The sequence below is a fragment of the Megalobrama amblycephala genome, linkage group LG14 (assembly GCF_018812025.1).
Source record: "Megalobrama amblycephala isolate DHTTF-2021 linkage group LG14, ASM1881202v1, whole genome shotgun sequence".
Taxonomy (NCBI): domain Eukaryota; kingdom Metazoa; phylum Chordata; class Actinopteri; order Cypriniformes; family Xenocyprididae; genus Megalobrama; species Megalobrama amblycephala.
The window spans coordinates 26,068,947-26,087,179 of record NC_063057.1 but is presented as its reverse complement, the minus strand read 5'-3'; the positions used below and the strand labels follow the sequence as shown (position 1 = coordinate 26,087,179).

Genomic DNA, 18,233 nt, shown 5'->3' with positions numbered 1-18,233 from the left:
AATCACCCACTGCAAAAACTCTTCTTATCCTGAGAGATAATCATCTAATCACTGATATGAAGAAGAACCCATGCCTGCTTTAAATTACAGAATTTATCAAACTAATTATGATTTTTGTTTGCACCTAGTGCATTTTATGGAGTCCCGTCCTTTACACACATTTGCATGACTATCTTTGTGAGGACGTTTATTGCTATAATACAATCCTTACCCAATAGACATTTTCCTTCTCTCTGGATTGACGGATGAGCTCCTTTAACTAAATGTGCTACAGAATTTTGTTTTACTTCCATGCAAAGAGGACTTTGCTGGTAAGACATTACTCCATTTGTAGGATGTGAGGAACCAAAATGATTTACTTACTTTTTCCCTTTAAACTGTAAATGAAAACTGTAGAAGAGTTGTTAACTCCTACAAATATCTGTAAAAAGGTCTATGTTATAAGATGTTGAAACTGTGTTTGTGAAAAATTTTGTGAAAATGAGTAACCAATCTCACCTTTTTGTTCACAGCTCAATGTTTACTGTGGTGAACTTCCCAAATGAAGAAGACAGTTTCTCTGTCAGAAACCTGGTGAACTAACTAGGGATGTCATTGGCCTCCATATAAGAGCCAAGAGAGGATAAAGAAGGCAGTGATGTTACATGAAAAGACAAACACTGACACATGGAGATACACCCATTTGAATTACTGAAGACAAAGAAAGAGACGACCTGAACACGACATATATTAGAGCCTCTAATCACTTCATGCTCGCTGTCATTCCCAGACGAAATCCTGAATTCGATGAGATTGAGTCTGATGCTGAATATAATCAGTTCCCACCACTGCTGAAGCCCTCCAACCTGTATTGAAGTATAACCTAAAGTATAGCTATCACAACATTTTGCTACAGATCTCGTTGTTATAGTGTATTTTTAAAAACAGGAGCAGGATGTAAAGCAGCTTACAGCACCAATAAGGCAGCAGTACAAGGTCAGTTAGATCGATCTAGTGAAGAACTGCACTGTTTCAGTCCTTTTAGTGTTTGTAAGTATGTCTGAGAGTGATTGGGAAGAATGCTAAAATAGTGTGTGAACTCTGATGGATAAGACAAATAACTGCTTAACTTTGATCTGAACAGACGCACAATCCTCTTCTTCATCAGATTAAGGTTGAACCACTGCAGTCACGCTGACTATTTTAACCATGTTTTTTTACTACCTTCCTGGACGTCAAAAGGTGGAATGACGTTGCTGCCTATGTGTGGAACAGATACCCTTGGATTTCATCAAAAATATCTTAAAGGGTTAGTTCACCCAAAAATGAAAATAATGTCATTTATTACTCACCCTCATGTCATTCCACACCCTGTAAGACCTTCGTTAATCTTCAGAACACAAATTAAGATATTTTAGTTGAAATCCGATGGCTCAGTGAGGCCTGCATAGGGAGCCATGACATTTCCTCTCTCAAGATCCATTAATGTACTAAAAACATATTTAAATCGGTTCATGGGAGTACAGTGGTTCAATATTAATATTATAAAGTGACGAGAATATTTTTGGAGTGCCAAGAAAAACAAAAGAATGGCTTATATAGTGATGGCCGATTTCAAAACACTGCTTCAGGAAGATTCGGAGCACAGATGAATCAGTATGTCGAATCTGCTGTTCGGAGCGCCAAAGTCACGTGATTTCAGCCGTTGGCAGTTTGACACATGATCTGAATCATGATTCGATACACTGACTCATTTGTGCTCCGATGCTTCATGAAGCAGTGTTTTGAAATCGGCCATCACTAAATAAGTCATTATTTTGTTTTGTTTTTTGGCGAACCAAAAATATTCTCGTCACTTTATAACATTGAACCACTGTACTCAAATGAACCGATTTAAATGTTTTTAGTACCTCTATAGATCTTGAGAGAGGAAGTGTCATTGCGGGCTATGCAGGCCTCACTGAGCCATCGGATTAAAATATCTTAAATATCTAAAATATCTTAATTTGTGTTCTGAAGATTAACAAAGGTTTTATGAGTGTGGAACGGCATGAGAGTGAGTAATAAATGACAGAATTTTAATTTTTGGGTGAACTAACCCTTTAATTTGTGATCTGATGATCAACAAAGATCTTACGAGTGTGGAACAACATGAGGGTGAGTAATTAAATGACAGAATTTTCATTTTTGGGCGAACTAACCCATTTTTTACCACTAAGTGGCACTATAACCATAGATTTTCACAGGTTATGGAGTGGACACATCACAGCTCTATACCAGATATTACAGTATTCATATTCAAATAGCTACCAATCTGTTTACAAGTTAAAAATGGAGTATGACTTATCAAAGCAGAGTTTATATAATATGTCAATATCAATTCAAATAACAATAATAGATTTATTTTTGTTATTAAAAATAAGAACAAAGAAGCAAATTTCAAACAATAGAACAAATACAACAGATCAAAAACATAGGTACAGAAGGTTTCTTTAACATGTAGAAATACTGACAGGTCATAATCGAGTGTGATTGGCTCATCTTTCAGGAAGGTCAAAGGTCATGGTTTAGATCACATGGGTCTCATCTCTGAAGGTGCTGCTAGATGCAGAAGAAGCTCATGAGAGTGTTTGACGTCCTCTATTGAAACACTTCATCATTGACTCTCTTTGCTCTGATGAAAGTGAACAAAGAAACTCCAACAATTCTGACATTTACAGTAATGATGAGATTCATCTGGACTGATTTCAGAGTTCAGCTTACAGTTTTCCTTCTTTCATTCCTAATATATTTCTGATTTATCTGGATTGAACAGATGATGATTTGACTCAATCCTTGTTTTTATCTTTTCTCAGAGTTGTCAGAGCATCAGGTCTGTAAATTCAGTTCAGTATGAGGTTTATTTAAAGTAAACTGGATTAGATTAGAATAATTGTGCTCAAACTTTCACTGATCAAGAGTTTACAGTATGAGCAGATGATCTGGATTTATATTTTTTACATTTATTCATAAACTGACGTGTACATTTTACAACAAAGTACTTTTTATTGAATAATACATTTTAATGAATCCATTTTCATTTCAGTTGAAGTTAATTTTGATAGTAATAATAAAAAATTATTGATGTGACGCTGCAATAAGAACTGAATGACTGATTTCCATCAGCACAAACACAGTTTGATAAAAGCACAGATAAACACCGTCACTCATCATGACTCACAAACACACACACTGATCTTACTGTCTATATGAGGATTCATTACACACATTTATTCTGACATGTTATTTCACTGACAGAAGTTCAGCTGTAGTATTAATGTAATGAAGAGAAAATAAGAGACTCTATAACATTTCAATGTTACTGATTCATCATGAGCTCAAAGCATTATGGGTAGAATCTCTCTACAGTCTATTCTGATTCATCAACACAGTTTCACTGATCCTTTATAAACCATAAACCCAGGATAGAGCGGTTGAGTGAATGTGGTCTGGACTGTGTGGATGAGGCTCATTGTGTCTCCAGAGACGCTGTAGAAGGACAGAGTTCCTGCACTGTGATCCACATACACTCCTATTCTACTGCTGATGGACTTTACAGGCAGTTTAGTCTGTATGTTATTGTGTCTGAATGAGTATCTGGAGGAAGAGCAGATCAAACTCCAGGACTGATCATTAGATCCAAACCAACACTCATTACCCCATCTCTTCCTGCTGATGCTCTTATATGACACTGATATATACACATATTTCCCACTCCACTCAATCTCCCAGTAACAGCATCCACACACACTCTCTCTACACAAAACCTGAGGATTCATATTCATCAAATCTGTCTGGATGATCAGGATATGACTGCTCTGTGTCAGTGTTAGTAATCACTCTGTTCCTCTCAGACAGACGGAGGCGTTCATTCAGTGTGTTCAGATCCAGAGTGAACTGATGGGAATCTGATGGAGATAAAACACATCAGAATCAGTACAGCTAAAGGCAAGCTCACACTACATGTCTTTTGGCTGGATTTTGCTGTCACAGATAGATTTCCAGGGTTTGCAACAAAACCCCCGGAACGCCACCAAATCAGTGCTTGTTGCGGTTGCTGATGCTCATCAAACATGAGCAGGTCAGTGACATGATCTGAGCCTGTCTCCAGCAGTCACAGACGCTGCAATATTTTTAAACCTGTTTGATATTATCACCACATAATCTTGTAATGTGAGAGAAGAAACAAAATAATAAACTACTTATGCACCTTAATGTACATGAATGCAAGGCGACAATTTGATAATTGTTTTATACTAATAAACTGTCACGGTCGCTGGTTGCAGCACAAAGGAAGATAATCAGGATCTTGTTGTAGCAGCTTCTTTATCCCAACAAACTCAAAACTCTATAAAACATGTAGAATTCATAACAGAACACCCAACTTAACACTAACGAAGACAGACAGAGAACTGAGAAAAACACAGCAGGTATAACCCTGACATAACTCCCCCCTCTCGGAGGGCGCGACCTCGTGCCAAAAAGAAGGGAATCGCCTGGACATGGGAAGAAAAAGGGAATCGCCTGGACATGGGAAGAAGAAGGGAATCGCCTGGACATGGGAAGAGGAAGGGAGTCGCCTCTGGACAAGGGACAAGGAAGGGAGTCGCCTCGGGACAAGGAAGGGAGTCGCCTCGGGACTTGGGACGAGGAAGGGAGTCGCCTCGGGACGAGGAAGGGAGTCGCCTCTGGACTTGGGACGAGGAAAGGAGTCGCCTCTGGACTTGGGACGAGGAAGGGAGTCGCCTCTGGACTTGGGACGAGGAAGGGAGTCGCCTCGGGACTTGGGACGAGGAAGGGAGTCGCCTCGGGACGAGGAAGGGAGTCGCCTCTGGACTTGGGACGAGGAAGGGAGTCGCCTCTGGACTTGGGACGAGGAAGGAAGTCGCCTCTGGACTTGGGACGAGGAAGGAAGTCGCCTCTGGACTTGGGACGAGGAAGGGAGTCGCCTCTGGACTTGGGACGAGGAAGGGAGTCGCCTCTGGACTTGGGACGAGGAAGGGAGTCGCCTCTGGACTTGGGACGAGGAAGGGAGTCGCCTCTGGACTAGGGACGAGGAAGGGAGTCGCCTCGGGACTTGGGACGAGGAAGGGAGTCGCCTCGGGACGAGGAAGGGAGTCGCCTCTGGACTTGGGACGAGGAAGGGAGTCGCCTCGGGACTTGGGACGAGGAAGGGAGTCGCCTCGGGACGAGGAAGGGAGTCGCCTCTGGACTTGGGACGAGGAAGGGAGTCGCCTCTGGACTTGGGACGAGGAAGGAAGTCGCCTCTGGACTTGGGACGAGGAAGGAAGTCGCCTCTGGACTTGGGACGAGGAAGGGAGTCGCCTCTGGACTTGGGACGAGGAAGGGAGTCGCCTCTGGACTTGGGACGAGGAAGGGAGTCGCCTCTGGACTTGGGACGAGGAAGGGAGTCGCCTCTGGACTTGGGACGAGGAAGGGAGTCGCCTCGGGACTTGGGACGAGGAAGGGAGTCGCCTCGGGACGAGGAAGGGAGTCGCCTCTGGACTTGGGACGAGGAAGGGAGTCGCCTCTGGACTTGGGACGAGGAAGGAAGTCGCCTCTGGACTTGGGACGAGGAAGGAAGTCGCCTCGGGACTTGGGACGAGGAAGGGAGTCGCCTCTGGACTAGGGACGAGGAAGGGAGTCGCCTCGGGACTTGGGACGAGGAAGGGAGTCGCCTCGGGACGAGGAAGGGAGTCGCCTCGGGACGAGGAAGGGAGTCGCCTCGGGACGAGGAAGGGAGTCGCCTCGGGAGTCGCCTCGGGACTTGGGACGAGGAAGGGAGTCGCCTCGGGACTTGGGACGAGGAAGGGAGTCGCCTCGGGACTTGGGACGAGGAAGGGAGTCGCCTCGGGACTTGGGACGAGGAAGGGAGTCGCCTCTGGACTTGGGACGAGGAAGGGAGTCGAGTCGCCTCGGGACGAGGAAGGCAGTCGCCTCTGGACTTGGGATGAGGAAGGGAGTCATCTCGGGATGAGGAAGGGAGTCATCTCGGGATGAGGAAGGGAGTCACCTTGGGAGGAGGAAGGGAGTCGCCTCTGGACTCGGGACGAGGACTCGGCACTGCTGCTAGATCCATCTTTAAAATGGTCTGTCCTTCTGTCACGGTTGCTGGTTGCAGCACAAAGGAAGATAATCAGGATCTTGTTGTAGCAGCTTCTTTATTCCAACAAACTTAAAACTCTATAAAACATGTAGAACTCAGAACAGAACAACCAACTTAACACTGTGGTTCTCTGTCTGTCCTCGTCAGTGTTTAAATACAAAAACAAACAGGGGAGCTAACAAGATAATTAATGAGACACAGTTGGGACAAATGAACTCAATGACTGTAACCATGGGAACAAACAAGTGGCGGGAAATTGAAAAAAAGAGATTGTGACTAAAGAAAAACAAACTCATACATGAACAGAACAGGGAAACAGGTCAAAAACAAACTCAAAGCAGGTATAACCCTGACATACTAAGAATAAATATATTTTTAAAATCTAAAAGTGGTCTTCTACATTATGATCTATTTTGTTTACTATCAGTTTTCTGCTAAACAGACATGGACAGCCAGCCTGCATGTATTTCTGACCATTTTCCCCCTCTTTTTTGTTGCATCTTTTTTTCTGTACATATGACTTGCACTGCAAACATGAGCGGCTCTCTAAAGTCTCATGTGAATTCATGTGAGAAAACATTTTTTCTTTGTTGATCAGTGTTGCCACTTGGCCAAAGACCTTGTAGTTTGTGCACCTTATCGCGTTGTGTTGTGTAGTATGAACCCTGTTAACCCCTTACCAGACACCCCCAGTTTGGCAAGTGGGGCATAAATGTCAGAATCATTATTATTATTATTATTATTGAAGCCAACACTGGCAGAGTTTACAGTTGAAGACAATTACTCAGACTGTTATTAATATGGAGATATATAAGCTCAAACATAAAAAACTAAAATATTAATATAATAATTAAATGTATAATAATATTATATAAATGTGGTATAATAACTTATAACCACAATTAAAGTGAAGCCACAAGTGTGGTCATGCTTCATTTCAAATCTGAGGATGATATCTCTAAAACTATGCATTTTAGCATATAGTCAGAACATGTCAGGTGAGTTTTTAGAGAGGGCTGATTAGATGCTAATAAAATATTTTATTGTCCTGTAAACACATATTTGCAGTCTATTATCTCTGAGCAGGGAGAACTGCTCAAGTCATGTTTCTTTTGTTCTCATTCAATGAACCTTTCACATCTCTGCCAGCATGAGACCAAATCTTCATTATTCTTTTATCATTATTCTTTTGTTTGTATTTTTGGCCTTTATTTTGGCATTATGGCTTGCCTATCTACACCACTTTCATCCCACTTTACATGAATCCACCTATTATCTGAAGTCTTTCTATAAAAAAAAAATCTTGTGACCTTATAGCTGTCAGTGTTCTGTATATGTTTCCCCTGTGTCACATGTTCTTTCGTTCAGTTTTCCCGCCACTTGTTAGTTCCCTTGGTTACCCTGATTGAGTTCTATTAGTCCCAGCTGTGTCTTGTTTAATTAGCCTTGTTTGCCCCTTTGTCTGACTTGTATATATTCCGTGTTCTCCCTCAGTCTTTGTCGGTTGTCGTCAATGTTGTACGTCATTGTTTCACGTCTATGTTGTGCCCTGTATGTTGATCTCCTGCGTTTGTTCATTAAAGTCCTTTTGATTGGAGCTCCATCATCTGAATGTTTCCCATAACCCATGCAGTGTGACAATAACATCAAGCTGCATAACATAATTTAAAAGATTAATATTACACTTTTACTCAAAACTAACTTTAAACCACCATTGAGTGTTTGTGTTAATTTCTGATCAGAATCTAATGTAGATTTTAGTCATAATGATATTGACATGTTATATTTAGCATTTTATATTCAGCTAATCTCTACACCTGCTTAGCATTTATAATGTAACCAATCGTTATTCATATCATAACTCTCACAAACCAGGAAGAGGAGAGACAGAGCTCGCTCTGAATGCTCTTTCAGCTCCTTAGATTGTATAATTCAGTGGGAAATTAATAGAAATTGTGCACTTTTATGTGCACTTTTCAAATAAGAGCTCAAACAAATGATGTCTAGTGCATCTGTGCGCACGCCAACAAACCAGAGCAGATGTGACTGAATTTGTGTGTTGATATTCTATTCAAAATATAAAAAATTACAGATTGATTATTTTGCACACTTGACATAAATTAAAAAATTAATGTCACTGCAAACTAGTTTATCATAAGCAGTGGTCTAATATCGAAGTTGGAGTCTTTAATCTTTCTAATAATGCTCAGTTTGTGCCAAAAAAGTAAGAGTGTGATGATTTAAAGTGCAGTGAATGTTGAACAACAATAATCTGGTGCTGCCGGCTACCTTTATACGTAAAGGGGTTAAGACAACAGACGACAACAAAACTTATGAGCAGCATGGCGATTCATGTCCTCGTAGTCCTGTAGTGTGAGCTTGCCCTTACCAGATATCCTGTGCAAATCATCTTTTTCATGATCAACTATAAAACTCTTCTGTCATGTTTTCTTTCTCCTTCTACAGGAAGAACATGAACACACTCAGTGAGTTTTTCTGCTTGTTTTCTTAGTGACTTACTATGTAGGAAGTCGTTCCTGGTCCTGGGAACAATGTTGGTGGAAGAGACTGTGGAAATCAATAGACATGAAGAGTGTGATTATTTTAAGAAAGGCAGCATAGATCACAGAATAATTGCTGGTAGATACTGATTCACTGATATTTGATATTTATCACTAATGTCTCTCTGTGTATATTAATGTTTTGTGGATCTAGTGCACATATTATTGATCTATATTGTATAGTTTGATACTTTGGCTTGATTAAGCAGTTATATTCAGTATAATCTGTGACATGTTTGCATAATTGCATGTGTTACTATTTAGCTATTGGAATGAATATATATACTTATTTCATAATGCTGTTATTCATGTTTGTTTTCATTTAGAACCACACACACGTCTACAAGTATATAATGTTCACGTAACACTAACGTGAAACCAGACTTCATTTGCATCAAAGGAAAGCATATTTACTCTGTCTGAATTGTTCCCTATCCCCTATATAGTGCACTATGTGCCATTCACCATGTAGAAAACAGTAAATGTGTAAACAAATGACCGATTTCAGCCGCAGCTTCAGTGTCTATTTATCATGTAAGGGGCGGGGATTCAGATTCTAGAGAGCATTTGATTGGAAAGAAAATCTGACGAGAAGCTGCAATTTTGCATATAAAGTAAATTAGGTGAAAAAAAATGCTAAAAAATATTTTAGAATTTTATACAGTATATTTTTAATGGAAACAGATAAGTTCTGATTCTCAAAGCCCCCAATGCCGCCTTCTCTATTGTTGCATCTTCATGAGACATGCAGATAACTACATACTGTAGTTCAAAGATTATTCAACCTTCATTGAACTTAATATAATCAATGAACTCTTCATCAATTCTAAGCTAGACTGTAAAGACTGTTTCAAAAACTTGTGAATAAAAAAGTGAACACTGAATGTTTAACTTTATATAAGTTAAATTAGTCAAAATAAATTAGTTGCAACTGTTCTATCATACCTAAATTAAACTCAGTACAAAGGGGGAAAATGTGTTCTCTTTTGAATACCCATGTACAGGAATGTGAATAAAGTCACCAGCACATAAATGCCAGAATGTCAAATTAGTTATTTTATGCATTTAAATATGATCCTTTTTTGTTTACTTTACAAATGAGCACCTATCTTCTAGTACAAATTAAACAGTGCTCACATTTATTTGTGCATTACGCACAGCTTACTAACTTACTGGTTTACGTCTGTTATGCATAGTCTCGAGTGTTTGGACGGTGTGCACATATTTACGCTAAATGTACTTTTTATACATCCCAATACACATTTCAATGCCTTTTTTATACATCAGGCCCCAGGACTTTACCTCTGTCAGAGAACTTCTTGAGCTCCTCTTTGCAGAAATCCTCCAGTTTGTCTCTCAGCTGACGGACAGATTCTCTCACGCCATCAAAAGAGGAGAGAAAACTGAAGGGATCGTCATTTACGTCTGTAGATTCAGGAGGAGCTGAGAGAGACTGGAAACTCTACAGAAAACAGAAATCAAAGCTCATCACCTCCACACTTCAGCCTATAACCTGCTCTACTGTCAGATTTGAGCAGCTCTGCTTGATCTTTAGTAACTCTCCTCAATCCAGCACTTTCACAGCATCAGCTTCATTCTTCTCATATTCATTATATCATGTTAGAGCTATAAGTTCTACTGTTTGACGCTTACACTATATGTGAAATTTCTAGGAAAACACTTGATGATCAAACACAAATCAACACTTCAGTCAACGGCTCAAGTCCACTAAGATCCTGTTCTTCTAGATCTCTGTTACCTGCAGGAAATGGATGTGATCCTGTGTGTGTGAAAGCTGCTCCAGCTCAGCCTCTATCCTCCTCAAATCATTGATCTCCTGCTCCATTTGCTCCAGTCGTCCTTCAGCTCGACTCACTGCAGTCTTTTCCTGATCTCTGATCCGCTGTGTGGCCTCAGAGCGGCTTCTCTCAATGGAGCGGATGAGCTCAGTGAAGATCCTCTCACTGTCCTCCACTGCTGTCTGTGCAGAGCGCTGTTAGGACACACATCACAATCACACAGTGGCTTCAGTGAGTCCTGACTGAGACTTCTCAAACTTCTCTTCTTCTCCAGACTCACCTTATGAGACTTCACAGCCTCTTTCAGCTGCTGAAGATCTTTCTCTCTCTGCTGGATCCTCTGCTGGAACAACCTCTGTGTCTCCTTCAGCTGGTGCTAAAGGACAAACCAAAAATATGAAATGTTACTTTGAAAAACTACCACTATATCATCACGTGAACAGTTGATTTTAGTCCAGTTTTGGTGACGTGGTGAGAGACAATTAATTTCATAAATAATATGAAAATTTAATTCACCCAAAATTGAAATTTTGCCATAATTTACTCATCCTCATGTTGTATTAAACTCATAGGGTTTTCTCTTGCTCAACACAAAAGATTTTTGTCTGATTTCAGACAGCACATCAAAGTACAACAAGAGTGATTTGACAGCACCCGACTGGTTCATTCTGAGCAGCTTCTACAGAGTGGCTGCATGAGCTCTGATGACGACAAGCTGTTTCGCGATTGGACGGATTCACCACATGACAATGATCACGTGTGTTTCAAGTTTATTCTGACACCTTAAGTTCTACTAATGCTCACAAATCTGTATTTTTAATAGTAAAAGCTATTTTCATGTAATCGTAATGTTGTATTGTGTCAAGTTTATCAAAATAACACTGGTAAAAGTATATAGACTCACTTAATTTGTATTTCAATAATATAGGCTTGTAATTCTTGTACAGACAGATGCTGTATTAAGCAGTACATAAAGAATTGAATGAAAATGCAACACAGGACACACAAGCGTCACTATGGGAAGCAGAAAGTTTCAGACTTCACAAGTCTCAGCTCCTCCTCGACTGCACATGGCAACTCTCGCTGATTGGTTACATCCAGCCGAAGTAGAACACACTTAATGTCTCAGTTTTTTCACTTTTTCAACTTCACGTTTTTTTTTTTTTGTTTGTTTTTTGGTGAACTACTGTTTTCATACCTGTTTCTCTGTCCTCTGTGCTGCAGCTGATACAGTGTCGTGGTTTTTATGTTCTTCCATCGTACACAGCAGACATATACACTTCTGATCAGTGCAGCAGAAAACCTCAAGGATCTTGTCATGTTTCTGGCAGATCATCTCCTGCAGTCGTCCAGTGGCTTCAGTCACTTTATGTGGCTTACTTGAGTGAAAATCCTCATGACGGTCAAAATGAGTTTGGCAGTAAGACTCCAGACACATCAGACAGGACTTGACGGCTTTGTGTTTTCTTCCAGTACAGACGTCACACTGCACATCTCCAGCTCCAGCGTAACAGTCAGCGGGAAGTTTCGTCTTCTTCAGTTTCTCCACCACTTCAGCCAGCATGGTGTTTTTCGCTAAAGCAGGTCTTGGACTGAAGGTCTGTCTACACTGAGGGCAGCTGTAGACTCTCATCTGATCCTCCTGATCCCAGCAGTCTGTAATACAGCTCTTACAGTAACTGTGTCCACAGGAAGTGGTCACTGGATCCTTCAGGAGATCCAGACACACTGGACACAGGAACTCATTCTGATCCACTGAAATTCTGGCTTCTGCCATTTTACTGCATGAATACAGAGACACAAACACACAACAGCTCAACTACACTTTGGTTTCTTTTTCCCTGAACTCAGGTGATTCTTGTTTCCTGATTATGTGTTTAAGTGATGTGTCTAAAAGTCTAAAGTCTTCAAGTCTAAAGGTCACAGAAAATAAAATGTCCACTAGATATGAGTGTCAGAGAGACACTCAAACAATATAAGTTACAGTGAAGCAAGACAACACCCTTAAAAAGTGCAGTAATACTGCATTCTAATTACTTTATTTTGTGTATAACGAAATCCTTCAATAATACAACCCGAATTCCCAGAAAAGTTAGGACAATTTTCAAATAAGATGAGCCAATATTTTATTCACAATAGAACAAATCAATAACATAACAAATGTGTAAACTGAGAAATTTTACAATTTTATGCACAAAATGAGCTGATTTCAAATGTGATGCCTGCTACAGATCTCAAAATAGTTGGGAAGGGGGCATGTTTACCATGGTGTAGCACAGGGGTGGGCAAACTTGGTCCTGGAGGGCCACTGTCCTGCAGTGTTTAGCAGCAACCCTGATAAAACTCACCTGCATGTAATTCTGAAGACCTTGATTAGCTAGGGTTGGAGCAAAACTGCAGGGACAGCAGCCCTCCAGGACTGAGTTTGCCCACCCCTGGTGTAGCATCTCCTCTTCTTTTTAAAACAGTGTGAAGATGTCTGGGCATCAAAGTTATGAGTTTTTGGAGTTTTGGTGTGGGAATTTGGTCCCATTCTTGCCTGATATAGGTTTCCAGCTGCTGAAGAGTTTGTGGTTGTCTATCGTTTAATGATGCACCAAATGTTCTCTATAGGTGAAAGATCTGGACTGCAGGCAGGCCAGTTCAGCACCCGGACTCTTCTACGACAAAGCCATGCTGTTGTAATAGCTGCAGTATGTGGTTTTGCATTGTCCTGCTGAAATACACAAGGCCTTCCCTGAAATAGACGTCATCTGGAGGGGAGCATACGTTGCTCTAAAACCTTTATATACTTTTCAGCATTCATAGTGCTTTCCAAAACAAGCTGCCCATACCGTATGCACTTATGCACCCCCATACCATCAGAGATGCTGGCTTTTGAACTGAACGCTGAACTCCCTCCTCTTTAGCCCGGAGGACACAGCGTCCGTGATTTCCAACAAGAATGTCAAATTTGGACTCGTCTGACCATAGAACACTTTTCCACTTTTCAACAGTCCATTTTAAATGAGCCTTGGTCCACAGGACACAACGCCACTTCTGGACCATGTTCACATATGGCTTCCTTTTTGCATGATAGAGCTTTAGTTGGCATCTGCAGATGGCACGGCGGATTCACAGATCACGTTATTCTGGTTGTAGTATGATTGTCTTTTCTTAATAAGATAAATGGACTTACATGTTTTCACACATTTCATCAAAGTTTGGAGTGTCTGATTATCTCATTTTGCAAGTGCATGAATATGGAGGCATGTAACTGTTCACTTGTGCCTATTATGACAAAACTCTGAATCATTGGAATTGATTTCAAATGAACAATCGTGATGACTTCATCAGTACTGTGCTGAAACACCTTGCTGCAAGCCATGATGAGCAAGATGTGGCTGATGAGATCAATAATGCTTCCGGGTGCTCTCAGCCCGCTTGCCCCACGTATGACAACTTATTGGATGTTATGTTCCACACCTCGGCAAGATTAGATCTCCCATGGAAATAAGCAGCATGAGCCCCCTCGCAGCTGCCTCAATTAATGTTTCCTGTGGGGACATAACCATCCAGCTTGTACAAGCCATCCACTTCTCCCAGATCTTTAAACTGAGGTGTGGAGATCTTGGGGAAAGCCCTATTCTACCCCCATCCATCGCACTCATGCAAATTATGCTGATGTTGAGGGAATGCAGGAGCCAGGAGGGGTTCTGACATGTTTTTTTACATCCGTCTTTCTGATGGTATGGCAAGGGCAGTCGTGGCCTAATGGATAGAGAGTCGGGCTTGTAACCCAAAGGTCATGGGTTCGAGTCTCAGGTCCGGCAGGGATTGTTGGTGAGGGGAGTGAATATCCAGCGCTCTCCCCACCCTCAATACCACGACTGAGGTGAGACCCTTGAGCAAGGCACCGTACCCCCAACGGCTGCCCACTGCTCCGGGTGTGTGTTCACGGTGTGTGTGTTCACTGCTGTGTGTGTGCACTTGGATGGGTTAAATGCAGAGCACAAATTCCGAGTATGGGTCACCATACTTGGCCACATATCACTTCACTTATCACTTATTAGTGGCTAGCTATAAATGCGCTGTCTGACACAAGATAGTTTACTGAGTAGTAAGCTCTCTGTGAGCCTCCTTAGTGACTATTTTGTTTTAAAAGGGTTTTTTCCACTTCCTTGAGTTTCCTTCAGAAAGCGTTATCTTTGCTTGTATTTTTAAGTAACTAGTTTTCTGTGTTTTTTGATATTGTTAGGCCAGTGTTTTAAGGCCTCTGTCTGCAGAGCTCCATCTGCTGGTGATGCTGAGTTGTTAAGCTTTTTTGTTAGGTTGTCAAGTTGTTAGGCTCTTTTTTGAGCCACCTTGGCTACTCTGGCTGTACTGAAAGTAGTGCTTTTTAGCTTCATTTAGATTTGATTTCTATAATATGAGCATCATTAGGCCTCCTCTCTTTTGACAATGTAGTCTTCATTAAGGCCTCCGCTCTATAGAGCTCTGCCAGAATAACAGTTGCCAACAGTTGAATAACAGTTGGCTCTCTGTGAGCCTCCTTGCAAGATATCATGTTTGTGGTGTGTTGTTATGCCTCCACTCCATAAAAGTCATTATGCTGAGGCCTCTGCTCTTGGAGCAGTTGTTTTATTTGCCAAGTTTGCATAAGATGGCTAAATTTGAGCTTTGCTAGGCCTCCTCTCACTCAGAAAATTATCTTTATTGAGGCCTCCACTCTCTTGAGCTCTGCCATGATATCAGCTTTGAGTTGCAGGCTCTCTGTGAGCCTCCTTGTAAGATATCATGTATGTGGAGCATTGTTAGGCCTCCTCTTGTTAAGAGAGTCGCTATGTTGAGGCCTTCGCTCATAGAGCTCGGCTATCATTTCCTAAGTCGTCAGGCTCTCTCTTGAGCCTCCTTGGTTAATATGAGTGTCGTCAGGCCTCCTCTTGTTTGAGTTTTCTTTATTGAGGCCTCCACTCTCTAAGAGCTCCGCTAAAATAGCAGGTTTGAATTGAAGGCTCTCTGCGAGCCTCCTCGCAAGATGTCCCGTATGTGAACCTTGTTAGGTTATATCTAGTATGTTGTTCTGGTGTCATCCCTTTTAATTTAACTTTTACTGAACTTCCTATCGGTTTCATTTCGTAATATTAAAAATATTGACCATAATGTTTTGGATGGAATTATTGACCATTCTATAAACCAGTGCTGCTTTAATTCTTCCACATCTGACTACATTTTTATGACAGTTTTTCTCAAATACTTGATATTATGGCTCCTGTGAAAACTGTTTAATTTGTTCACTCTTCCCCTTGGTATAGTGCTGAACTCCACCACGCCACCAAAAGGCTATAGGTCATCGATTGTAGAGACTGTGTAAAAAAACTTATCTTGAAGTACACAAACAGATGTACTCTGAACACCTGGTCTTGTACAAGGATTGTACAAACCTGTTGTCCAACAAAAGAGATCATTTAATGACATGTTTTTACTCCAATCTCACTTCACAGTGTCAGTCAAGGGTTTGAAATTACTTCTTTTTGTGATCTGATGTGACTTTGTATCATAGAAGAGCTCACCCATTCCACAAACTTTATGCATGCCATTAATGCAGTTAAAAGAACAGCTTGATGCAATGAAGAGACCAATGAAAAGGCAGTGTGAAACTTGGACATAGTCTGAACAAAATCACAATGCCTGTTGAGAGCCATTCTACCATCAAAAACATGGAAACAAAGCAACAGCAAAATTTGAGAACAGCTGTATCAGACTCAATGGCCGAGTATATTTCTTCAACAGCCTGGAGTACACTGGAGGAAGCCAAGTGGAATTTAATATATAGATATTAAATGTATCTTGATGAGCAAGAGAAAATTTACCACAAACTTGTCAACACAGCCATCATCTCAGCATTGGTCAAAATTGGCCAAGGTTACATTAACTCAGATTATGTTTTTAATTGTAGATGAGAAGGGGAAGTGTCACAAATGCCTTCGTCCACATACACCTCCAGCAACCAATCAGACGTTCATCCAGATATTAGCATGGCCCTCACAGAGTTGGAAAATAAACTCTCAATACTTCAAGCGTATAGAGATAAAAGGCAGGAAGGTTCCAGTACTTGTAACTCATTCAGTGTAAGAGTCGATCAGCCTGCCAATTAAAAACTGGAGTAGGTGTGGAGTACTGAATGAGAATCCTTTTCTCTTTGCATGTCCGTCTGCAATTACCTTTTTCAGAGGCTCTGACTGTATCTGTGAATTTGCAGGTACATGCAGTGCTAAGAATACTCAAACTCTCGCTTCCACAAAGTTGAGGAAACAGATTGGTACCCTCTCTGAAGTTCTCAATTTGAGCAACAGAGAGCTAGATCAACTGACTGACTTCCTGGGCCATGACATTTGAGTACATCATCAGTTTTACTGCTTACCTGAGGGCACCGTTCAGCTGGCCAAAATGAGCAAAATTCTTCTGGCCCTCCAAAAAGGATGCTTGGGAGACTTAATCTTAAGACTAAATCTTGATGAAATCAACCTTGATTTAGAGATATTGTTTTTTAAATTATTTTATAATAGGTGGTTTACACAAATTGTAAAATAGAGTCAGATTTTGAGAATGCTTTGGATACATGTATTACATACATATTTATGTGTTTTATACATTATAAATAGAGAAAGTTACAGTGGACAGTGATTTAGAGGAGTCTACTTCCAGTCCGAAAGGTAACAATTATTTTTGCCTAATACGAAATTATGTTGTTTCTAGGAATGGCAAATTGGTTTGAAATATGTGTGATTTATCTCTAGCTGGTAGACATTATGACAAGGTCAAACAGCGAAAACTTAAAAATTATTTTTTTTAAAAATTCCAGTTACAATGAACAGATAAAAACATGCAATGTAAGTTGCTTTGGATAAAAGTGTCTGCCAAATACATACATGTTAATGTAAAGACAAAAGCAAGTGGAGTATCACAGTAGTCATACCTGATAAATGGAAAACACCTTTTTTTGTGTGTTAATCCATGATCACCACAAGTAATGGAGTAATACTTGTACTCATGATCTGTAAGGGCCTCAAAGTGCAAGTGTGCATGTAGCACTGGAAACTTAACACCTATTATATCTATTATATCTAAATTCAGCTGCTCTGCTGTATGGGCCTGGAAAAAAAGTTACACACTTGGGAGAAATTGAAAAGTGCTGTTCTTACCGAACATACATCATACATGGAAGGTTACCTGTAGAAGGTTTCTTTAAGTTAGGCATAAGTGTATGTCAAGGATGATGTGGAGTTGGCCTTTCCACTCAAAGTAGTGATAAAACATTCCACACTAGGCACTGCTTACAGTAGGCTGATACGGCTATCATTCAAACCAAGTATTAAATCAGAAGACAGTGTAATTGCATAGCACATGTGCATATTAATAACACCATTCTACCTTCAACAATGCACCAGTATGAGTGTATTATAGCCCTCTTTGTAATTAGAATAGGGTCACTAAGGAGGACGGCACCTGGGCATCTCTGATACATAGTTTCTTCTGGACAAAGATATTTTGGGTATTTTTTGCCTAATGATGGTGCACGTATATTGTCTGGTAGTACGGACAGCAGGTATCTTCTTGTTCTGTAGAATGTACTGCGCCATTTGTTTCAGTCCCAGATCATGTGGAGGATACAAAGCAGGGTTTTCTGTGACATTGCTCTCCTCTGAATGTGTTTGTGCCTTTTGGGGTAGGAATTCTTCTCTGCTGGAGACAGTACAGAGAAGCTTA

The 18,233-nt window shown here is 40.8% G+C and overlaps 1 protein-coding gene across 1 annotated transcript in view; it reads right to left on the bottom strand.

The window, feature by feature from the left end:
• The window catches only part of LOC125246302 (tripartite motif-containing protein 16-like), a 138,717-nt gene extending 125,989 nt beyond the window's left edge, over window positions 1–12,728 (bottom strand). Inside the window, exon 1 of the mRNA XM_048157251.1 lies at window positions 11,683–12,728. Within this exon, the coding sequence (XP_048013208.1) occupies window positions 11,683–12,261 (579 nt within the window). The 5' untranslated portion in view covers window positions 12,262–12,728. The remainder of the gene's footprint in view (window positions 1–11,682) is intronic.
• Window positions 12,729–18,233: the final 5,505 nt, after the last annotated feature.